The sequence below is a fragment of the Ornithorhynchus anatinus genome, chromosome 9, assembly GCF_004115215.2.
Source record: "Ornithorhynchus anatinus isolate Pmale09 chromosome 9, mOrnAna1.pri.v4, whole genome shotgun sequence".
NCBI classification, from domain to species: Eukaryota; Metazoa; Chordata; class Mammalia; order Monotremata; family Ornithorhynchidae; genus Ornithorhynchus; species Ornithorhynchus anatinus.
In genome coordinates this window covers 26,665,904-26,676,430 of record NC_041736.1, presented here as the reverse complement: position 1 = coordinate 26,676,430, position 10,527 = coordinate 26,665,904, and the positions used below count along the sequence as shown (strand labels likewise).

Genomic DNA, 10,527 nt, shown 5'->3' with positions numbered 1-10,527 from the left:
TCGGAGGAGGAATAGGAGGAGGAATAGGAGGAGGAGGAGAAAGAAGAGGAGGAGGAGAAGGAAGTGGAGAAGGAGGAGGAGAAAAAAGAGGAGGAGGAGAAGGAAGTGGAGAAGGAGGAGGAATAGGAAGAGAAGTAGGAGAAAGAAGGGGAGGAAGAGGAGGAATAAGAGGACAAGGAATAGGAAGAGGAGGAGAAAAAGGAGGAGGAGGAATAGGAAAAGGAGGAGGAGAAGGAGGAAGAATAGGAAGAGGGGGAGGAGGAGGAAGAGGAATAAGAAAAGGAGGAGGAGGAGGAAGAGGAGGAGGAGGAGGAAGAGGAGAAGGAGGAGGAATAGGAGGAGGAGGAAGGGAAGGAGGAGAAATAGGGGCAGAAGGAATAGGAGGAGGAGGAAGGGGAAGAGGAGGAGGAATAGGAGAAGGAATAGGAGGAGGAGGAAGGGAAGGAGGAGAAATAGGGGAAGAAGGAATAGGAGGAGGAGGAAGGGGAAGAGGAGGAGGAATAGGAGAAAGAATAGGAGGAGGAGGAGGAATAGGAGAAGAAGGAGGGGGAGGAGGAATACCAAAACCCTACTTAAAACTCACCTCCTCCAAGAGGCCTTCCCAGACTGAGCTCCCCTTCCCCCTCTACTCCCTCTACCGCCCCCCCCTTCACCTCTCCGCAGCTTAACCTTCTTTTCCCCCCATTTCCCTCTGCTCCTCCCCCTCTCCCTTCCCATCCCTTCAGCACTGTACTCGTCCGCTCAACTGTATATAATTTCATTACCCTATTTATTTTGCTAATGAAATGTACATCGCCTTGATTCTATTTAGTTGCCATTGTTTTTACGAGATGTTCTTCCCCTCGACTCTATTTATTGCCATTGTTCATTCATTCATTCATTCAATAGTATTTATTGAGCGCTTACTATGTGCAGAGCACTGCACTAAGCGCTTGGAATGAACAAGTCGGCAACAGATAGAGACAGTCCCTGCCGTTTGACGGGCTTACAGTCTAATCGGGGGAGACGGACAGACGAGAACAATGGCAATAAACAGAGTCGAGGGGAAGAACATCTCGTAAAAACCGATGGCAACTAAATAGAATCGAGGCGATGTACAATTCATTAACAAAATAAATAGGGTAACGAAAATATATACAGTTGAGCGGACGAGTACAGTGCTGTGGGGATGGGAAGGGAGAGGTGGAGGAGCAGAGGGAAAAGGGGAAAAAGAGGGTTTAGCTGCGGAGAGGTAAAAGGGGGGGTGGCAGAGGGAGTAGAGGGAGAAGAGGAGCTCAGTCTGGGAAGGCCTCTTGGAGGAGGTGAGTTTTATTGTTCTTGTCTGTCCGTCTCCCCCGATTAGACTGTAAGCCCGTCAAACGGCAGGGACTGTCTCTGTTTTGCCGACTTGTTCATTCCAAGCTCTTAATACAGTGCTCTGCACATAGTAAGCACTCAATAAATACGAATGAATGAATGAATAGGAAAAGAGGAGGAAAAGAAGGAGGAGGAGGAATAGGAAAAGGAGGAGGAGAAGGAGGAGGAATAGGAAGAGGAGGAGAAGGAGGAAGAGGACTAGGAAAAGGAGGAGGAGGAGGAAGAGGAGAAGGAGCAGGAATAGGAGGAGGAGGAAGGGAAGGAGGAGAAACAGGGGAAGAAGGAATAGGAGGAGGAGGAGGAAGGGGAAGAGGAGGAGGAATAGGAGAAGAAGGAATAGGAGGAGGAGGAGGAATAGGAAGAGGGGGAAGAAGAGGAGGAGGAAGAGGAATAGGAAGGGGGGAGGAGGAATAAGAGAAGAAGGAGGAAGAGGAAGAGGAGGAGAAGGAGGAGAAGGAGGAATAGAAAAAGGAGGAGGAGAAGGAGGAGGAATAGGAGGTGAAAGAAGAGGAGGAGCAGGAGGAGAAGGAAGAGGAGGAAGAGAAATAGGAATAGGAAGGGTGGAGGAGGAGGAGGAAGAGGAATAAGAGAAGGAGGAGGAGGAGGAATAGGAGAAGGAGGAAGAGGAGGAGGAGGAGGAGGGGGAGGAGGAAGGGGAGGAGGAAGGGGAGGAGGAAGAGGAGGAGGAGGAGTAGGGGGCAGGGTCCGGGGCCGGGCTGGGAGCGAGGGCAGAGCTTGGGGTGCAGAGTCCCCGCCCCCGGCTGCTGATGTCAGCGTCGACCGCGGCCCGGCCCGGACGGACGGACGGACGGACGGACGGACGGGCGGGCGGGCGGAGGGAGGAGCCGGGGCAGGAGCCGGGGCCGGATCGGGGGCCGGATCGGGGGCCGGATCGGGGGCCGGATCGGGGGCAGGCCGGGGGCCGGGCCGGGCGGCATCGGGAGCCCCGTGGGCGGCGATGGGAGGCCCGGGCCTGCGGGCCCCGGGGGGCTTCTGAGCGGGGCGGGGCGGGGAGGGGCGGGCCCGAGCCCGAGCCCGAGCCCGAGCCCCCGGCGCCATGTACACCTTCGTGGTGCGGGACGAGAGCAGCAGCGTCTATGCCGAGGTGTCCCGCCTGCTCCTGGCCACCGGACAGTGGAGGCGGCTGAAGCGGGACAACCCCCGCTTCAACCTCATGCTGGGCGAGCGGAACCGGCTTCCCTTCGGCAGACTCGGTGAGATCCCCGGCCCCGCCCCGGCCCCCGCTCTCCCCTCCACCCCCTGGGGCCGCCCCGGCCCCTGCTCTCCCCGCCGGCCCCCGGTCCCGCCCCCCTTCCCTCCCTGAACCCCTCTTCTGTTCCCACTCTCCCTTCCACCCCCTGGTCCTGCCCCCGCTCTCCCCTCACCCCCTGCTCCTGCCCCTGCTCCCCCCACCCACCCCCCGATCCCGCTCCCCTTCCCTCCCTGCACCCCTGTTCTGCCCCCACTCCCTCCTCCACCCCCTGGTCCTGCCCCTGCTCTCCCTGCAGCCCTTGGTCCTGCCCCTGTTTTCTTCTCCAGCCCCTAGTCCTGCCCCTGTTTTCCTCTTCACCCCCTGGTCCTGCCCTTGCTTTCCCCTCCACCCCCTGGTCCTGCCCCCGCTCTCCCCTCCACCCCCTGGTCCTGCCCCCGCTCTCCCCTCCACCCCCGGTCCTGCCCCCGCTCTCCCCTCCACCTCCGGTCCTGCCCCTGCTCTCCCCTTCACCCCCAGTCCTGCCCCTGTTTTCCCCCTCATGCCCTGGTCCTACCCCTGTTTTTCCCCTCACCTCCTCGTCCTGCTCCTGCTCTCCCCCTCACCCTCTGGTCCTGCCCCTGCTCTCCTCTCCACCCTCCGGTCCTGCCCCGGTTCTCCCCTCCACCCCGGTCCTGCCCCTGCTCTCCCCTCCACCCTCTGGTCCTGCCCCTGCTCTCCCTTCCACCCCCTCATCCTGCCGCTGCTCTCCCCCCCAACCCTCTGGTCCTGCCCCTGCTCTCCCCTCCACCCTCTGGTCCTGCCCCTGCTCTCCCTTCCACCCCCTCATCCTGCCGCTGCTCTCCCCCCCAACCCTCTGGTCCTGCCCCTGCTCTCCCCCCAACCCTCTGGTCCTGCCCCAGCTCTCCCCTCCACCCTCTTGTCCTGCCCCTATTCTCCCCTCCATCCTCCCATCCTGCCCCTGCTCTCCCCTCCACCCCCCGTTCCTGCTCCTACCCTCCTGCCTCCTTCCTGCCCCTGACTGCAGAGGAGGGGCGACTGTACCGGAGGAGGAGGGACCCCGCCCTGCCGGGCACGGAGCAAGCCGCCCGCTGCCCACCGCCCGCTGCCCACTACCCGCTGCCCACCGCCCGAGCCCACCGCCCAGCCAGCCTGTCCACCTGCCCCTCCCCCCTCCCCTCTCTCCCCATCCCTATTCCAGAATGCTTATCACAGGGTCGCACCTCACCCTCCCCAGCTTTGTCCGAGCACCTCCCGAATCCTGCGTCGGGCGCTCGGACAAAATAAAAGCCACTGGAGCCCCTCGAAGGTAATATCACCAAGTCTGGCGAACCCTACCCAGGCCTTAGGACACCGTAAGCCCCCACGGATTGACACCGTCCCCTCCAGAAGCTGAAGATCCGATGGAGGAGACGAAATGAATATATAGTAGTTAAAAGATCGTGAGAGTAGATCTAATACAAATCAAGAGCAAATATGTGGTGGTGTGTTTTTCCCTTTCTCCAAGAAGTTTTTGCCTTCTATGGACCCAAACTTGTTTGTGTTGATTTATCCCTTTTTTTTTTCCAGTTTTGAAAATCTCTCCCCATGGACTTTTGTTAATGTCAAGAGGCCAGTGGATTATTAGAGGGAATGTTAGGAATGTAGAGAGGAGCATGAGATGGTTGAAAGGAAGATGAAAGTAATTCATTTCAGGTTACTAAAGGAAAGACTTAGGGGTGGAGAGGAAAAAGTTAGGAATGCCGAGTGGCCCGGCCCTAACGGTGGATTCTCCGCACAGCGTAGTGTCTGATCTCAGAGACCAAGGCCTGGCCTCGGTAGACTCAGGGTTTAGCTCAGGATGCTATGACTGGTAAAAATTGATTCAGTCTTGGATGCATTCATGTCAATTTAAAGTCTGATCCTGTCCCTGTAGTTAATTTTGCTCTAAAGCACTTGATGATTTTTCAAGAGGAATAAACTAATAGGGTAAGGGAACTGCGGTGGAGCGCACGATTGCAACGGATAGAATGAGGGTGTTTTGAATGTAAGCCATCTTAGATGTAAGTGAAAAATTGGAGTTTTCCTACCAAAGCATTGGAAAAAACAAAATCCAAACCAGAAGACGATCCTTTTATTCAGTACGGAACCAAATTGCTACACGATGGCATTGGTCTGCCCTTGTCCAGATGAGGTTTGCGTGCGCTATGAAATCAGCTCAGCCTTTAATGAGCAGAGTTTAGACTCGGGACTGATTGGCAAGATTTTTCAGGGATGATCGGGAGGAGTGAGTCAGCAAGGCCGTCGAATAGGGCAAGATATCTTTGTTAGCGTAAAAGAATCGGAAGCGAATGATGCCTTCTGCAGAGCTTTCTGCATTGAGAGAGAGTCACCGTCATCCATCATCTGTGCCAGGTTGGCTCTTCGAGAAGACTACGTAGTGACTGGCTGATACTGATATATGTCCAGACTGGGAAGGAGAGCGAGAAGAATCCTAGCTTCTTCATTTGGGGAAGCTCTCTCTCCTCCTTGCGTGTGTTTTTGCGAGGCCGTACATGCGGTAAGTTGCAAGGCAGCACTGAGGCCCGGAGAAGTCAGGAAATTCCTCTCTCTGCTCTGATTCAACTTTTTATTCAGACCCGAGCCAAGCCATTAGATCATTTTGGTTCCTTTCTGGTAAATCGCCGATAGTATTTACTAAATGTGGCTACCAACTCGGTTCTCTCCCAAGCACACAGTGTGGTCCTCTGCACGTAGCAAGCGTTTGATAAATATGATTATCGAGCATTTATGTGTAGAGCACCGAGTTTAACGCTTGTGAGCACAGCAGATTTGGCAGGCATTTTCCCTGCCCACGGCGAGAGTACAGTCTAGGGATAAGCGTGGACATTAAAGAAATCATTTATCATATATAATTTCAAGATCCGTACATAAGGGCTGTGGGGTTGGGGAGTGTGGCGAATATTAAATGCCCAAAGGTCCCAGATGATACGGAAGGAAGAGGGAGCTGAGGAAAAGAGAGCTTAATCGGGGAAAGCCAGTTGGAGAAAGATGTGACCTCGGTAATGCTTCGAAGGTGGAGAGCGTGGCGGTCTGGCGTATATGGAGAGGGAGGGGGTTCCAGGATGGGGGATGACATGGCAAAGGGGTGGGTGGCGAGAGAGACGAAATCAGGGCCCAGTGAGTGAACCGGTGCTAGAGGAGCAAAGTGTGCAGGCAGGGCTAGAGTAGGAAATCAGCGAGGTGAGGTAGGAGGGAGAATGTGGACAGTGCTTTAGAGCCGACGGTAAGGAGTTTCTGTTTGACGTGGAGGTGGAGGGGAGAGACGGGAGGCCAGGAGGTCAGCAAAGAGTCTGATGCAGCAATCAAGATGGGATAGGGCAAGTGCTTGGATCTGCACGGAAGCACTTGGAATGGAGACAGGATTTGGTAACAGATTAAAAATTTGGGTTGAACGGGAGAGATGAGTTGGGGTCACCAAGGTTGTGGTCTCGTGAGATAAGGAGGATGGCGGTATTGTCTACGGTGATGGGCAAGGCGGGGAGGCCAGGATTTGGGTGGGAAGGTAATGAGTTCTGTTTCGGGCCTCTTAGGTTTGCGGCGTCAGCCGAACATCCAGGTGGAGATGGCCTAAAGGTGGGAGGAAACACGGGACTGCAGAGAAGGAGAGAGGAATGAGGAGAGGAGAGAGGGCTGGAGATATAGATTTGGGAATCATCTGCATAGAGACGGTAGTTGAAGCCATGGGAGGGAATGAATTCTCGAAGGGGGCGGTGCTCAGGGAGAATGGAAGGGAACCTACAAGTAAACCTCGACGAACCTCCACTGTCAGAGAGTGGGAGGCAGAGGAGGAGCCAACAAAAGAAACCGAGAAGGAATGGCCCGAGAGATAGGAGGAGAAGCCAGAGGACGGTGTCAGTAAATCCAAAATTGAATAAAGTTTCAAGAAGAAGGGAGGATTCTACAGTGTCAGAGGCAGCTGAGAGATCTAGGAAGATTAGGATAGAGTCATAATAGTGATTATGGTATTTAAGTGCTTACTATGTGCCAGGCACTGTTCTAAGCGCTGGAGTAGATAGAGAAGCAGTGTGGCTCAGTGGAAAGAGCCCGGGCTTGGGAGTCAGAAGTCATGGGTTCGAATCCTGGCTCTGCCACTTGTCAGCTGTGTGACTGTGGACAAGTCACTTAACTTCTCTGTGCCTCAGTTATCTCATCTGGAAAATGGGGATTAATTGTGAGTCTCACGTGGGACAACCTGATTACCCTGCATCTACCCCAGCGCTTTGAACAGTGCTCTGCACATAGTAAGTGCTTAACAAGTACCAACATTATTATACAAGATAATCGGGTTGGACATAATCCCTGTCCCACGTGGGGCTCACAGACTCCATCCCCATTGTACAGATGGGCAACGAAGGCCCAGAGAAGCAAAGTGACTTGCCCAAAGTCACACAGCAGACAAGTGGCGGAGCCGGAATTGGAACCCATGACCTTCTGACTCCCACTGCTGTATCCACTTCACCATTCTGCTTCCCAAATTGGAGTGAATGGTAGAGGTGGATGATATGGGCTTCAGAGGAAGGGAAAGAATATAGGGAATCTAGGGAGGGTTGAAGAGGGAGGAGTGGGAGGGATTGGAGAGGAGCAGGGGTCTTAGGGATCTTAGGGATATCATGTCTGACAGCTTCAGTTTTGTTGATGAAGGTCATTATGGGACAGAGATGTCGGGGTGGGACGACAGGAGGTTCAAGGATTTAGAACGGGTGGTGGGAGCAGAGGGTATGGGAGTGAATTGGGAAAGAGAAGTATTGTTGCCGGGCTGTGGGGCGGACTTAAGTGAAACGGATGAGAATGAATTTAACGTGGACAAGTTCAGCGAGACGTCCGGATTTCTGCCAACAGACTCATTCATTCAGTGGTATTTATTGAGTGCTTACTATGTACAGAGCACTGTATTAAGTGCTTGGAAAGTACAATTCGGCAACAGAGAGAGACAATCCCTACCCAAAGACGGGCTCACAGTCTAGAAAGGGGAGACAGACAGCAAAACAATACAAGTAGATAAATAGAATTGTACATATATGCACATCATTAATAAAATAAATAGAATAATAAATATGTACAAATATACACACAAGTGCTGTTTGGGAGGGGAAGGAGGTAGAGCAGAGGGAGGGAGTCAGGGCAATGGGGAGGGGAGGAGGAGCAGAGGAAAAGGGGGGCTCAGTCTGGGAAGGCCTCCTGGAGGAGGTGAGTTCTCAATGGGGCTTTGAAGTGGAGGGGAATAGAGCTAGTTTGGCAGCTGTGAGGAGGGAGGGCATTTCAGGTCAGAAGTAGGATGTGAGCCAGGGGTCCACGGCGGGACGAGCGAGAACGAGCACCATGAGGAGGTGAGCGGCAGAGGAGCAGAGTGTGTGGGCTGGGCTGGAGAAGGAGAGAAGGGAAGAGAGGTAGGAGGGGGCAAGGAGATGGAGAGCTCTGAAGCCACGAGTGAGGAGTTTTTGCTTCACACGAAGGTTGATAGGCAACCACTGGAGATTTTTGAGGAGGAGGGTGACATGCCCAGAGCGTTTCTGAAGCAAGATAATCTGGGCAGCAGAATGAAGTATAGAGCTTAGGAACAGAGGAAGCGTACTGTAAAGATGATCCAGTGTTATGGGTTAATGGCACGAGATCAGCGGAGGGACAGGAGAGCAAAAAGAGTTGAGTTCAGTGGAGAGGGTGGTTTCGATCTGTTCGTCAAGAGAAGGTAGTTTGGGTCTGGAAACCAAAGGAGGCAAAATAGCTGTGAAATATTAGAGGGGGACAAAAGATCAGAGGTCTCTTTCTGGGAGCCAGACAGATTTGCGGGGGGTGGGCGTATGGGAAAGAGAACGGGTGAGTAGGTTGTGATCTGATAGAGGAATTTCCCGAGCGGGTGAGTTTAAAGTTTGTATGGGGACTAGAGCTTAAAAGATCAAGTGTGTGCCCAGGTTGGTGAGCACCTAAGTGGGGGTGGAGTAGAAATATAGGAGTGAGAGGTGATGGACAGTGGACGGGTCATCAGGGACATCCATAGGGGCATCCATAGTCCCCGAGAATCAATGTAGGGATGGAAAATGAGAGAAGGAATGTGAGACAGAGATCAAAATGGTTCAGAAAGTTGGGGGAGGGACGGCAACTAGTAATTGGAGTGGATGGTAGAGGTAGATGATAGGGTCATCAAAGGAAAGGAAAGGGAAAGATGGGGATGGTGGGATGAAGCGAAAGCGGCATTTGGGAGTGAGAAGGAAACCGACTCCTCCCCCTTTCCCATTGAATGGTGGGGAGTGGGAGAAGATGTCCCCCCCCGCCTCTTGGAGAGCGGAGCAGAGGAGACAGGGAAGGTTTCTCATAAAGTGGTTGCATTCTCCATCTAGTCACTACCCTGCTGAAAGTGAGGTGGTCTATGGCCAGAGTGAGTTACGCCCAAAGCAGAAATATATATATGTGTGTACATACGTATGTGTGTGTGTGTGTGTGTGTGTGTATATATATATACTCAGGTAGAGACATTTAACACCCTCAGTGTTTTCTGGAAGATGGAAAAGTATGACAGGCCAGCTGGCCATCTTGCCGGCAAGAATATTTCCCCTGAATGGTTTCCTGACAAGGAGCCAGGAGTCCGTTCTTTTTGGTCTGTTGGAATCAGCAGGGAATGTACGTATTGATTGTTGACTTGTACTCTCCCAAACACTTAGTACAGCGCTCTGCACACAGTAAGCGCTCAGTAAATAGAAGTGAATGAATCAGCAAGATTAGTTGGGGTTAGTTAGCCTTGCCCAGGAATTGAAGGGTCCCGGGACTTCTGGGGTGAAACGGTGGACCGGTTCTTGGAGAGACTCTCTGCTCTATCTTGCAGGTGGAGTTTTGAAGGTGAAACTTCGTAGTGATTTTGTTCCATCATCCATCTTTTCTGCTCTCTGCCTCCCTCCGTCCCTCTCCCCCACCAGGGGAGGTGGATAGGAGGGGTGATGTCTGCTTCGGTGGACTCTCGGCCAACGTGTGGCTTGGCAAACCCGGAACTAGAAACCATGATGCAGCAATAGGGAAACGGTTTAATCACGGTGGAATCGGAAAGCCCATCCTCGTGGCTGCCAGATGTGCTTTTAAGCCATTGGGAAGTGCTTCTAAATCACTTTATTTTGCTCTCAGGTCCTTCTGGCACTTTACCTAGGAGTTAAATGGATGGAAACTCAGAAGTTTCCTCTGTTTCTCCTCCCTCTCTGGGGTTAGCATCTTTTCCCCCCGCTGGGGAACCGCGGACACACAGACTGTAATTATACAACTGACTCATTATATGATGCAGGACAGGATTTTGCATCTGAAGAGAAGGAAATTCAGGGGTTTAGCGAAATGATGGGTTTTAGTCGAGTGGTCAAGCTCCCCAAGTGTCTGAAGCCTGAGGCGAGGGCACCGGAGAAGGGAAATGCTAGTGAGTATTCAGAGATTCGCTACCCGCCGTGAACCAGCGTGTTCTCTGGCCCCAGGGTAATTTTAGAAATGGGATTTGTTCTCAGTGGTACGTATAGAAATGCTTACTGTGTGCAGAGCACTGTCCTAAGCGTTTGGGAGAAGACACAGGATTAGTAGACATGTTCTCTGCCAGTGATGAGCCTACAGTCTAGAGGGGGAGACAGACATGACATAAATGATTTATAATATAGAATTTATATATAAAATAGAGCATGGCTTAGTAGAAAGAGCCTGGGCTTGCGAGTCAGAGGTGGTGGGTTCTAATCCCTGCCCTGCCACTTAGCAGCTCTGTGGCTTGGGGCAAGTCACTTCCCTTCTCTGTGCCTCAGTGACCTCATCCGTAAAACGGGGATGAAGACCGTGAGGCCCACATGGGACGACCTGATAACCGCGTATCTAGAACGGGGCTTGGCACGTAGTAAGCACTCACCAAATTCCGTCACTATTATTCCTGGGGCATGGCGAGCACGCCGGCGCTCGAGGTGTGG

General features: G+C 53.1%; 1 protein-coding gene across 2 annotated transcripts in view; it reads left to right on the top strand.

Annotated features, from left to right (window-relative positions):
* The first annotated feature begins 2,378 nt into the window (after positions 1-2,378).
* Positions 2,379-10,527, top strand: part of TTL (tubulin tyrosine ligase) — a 64,574-nt gene continuing 56,425 nt past the window's right edge. For both annotated transcript variants that reach the window (XM_029072188.1, XM_029072187.1), the window contains exon 1: positions 2,379-2,570. In XM_029072188.1, coding sequence (XP_028928021.1) covers positions 2,414-2,570 — 157 coding nt within the window. In that variant the 5' untranslated portion in view covers positions 2,379-2,413. The remainder of the gene's footprint in view (positions 2,571-10,527) is intronic.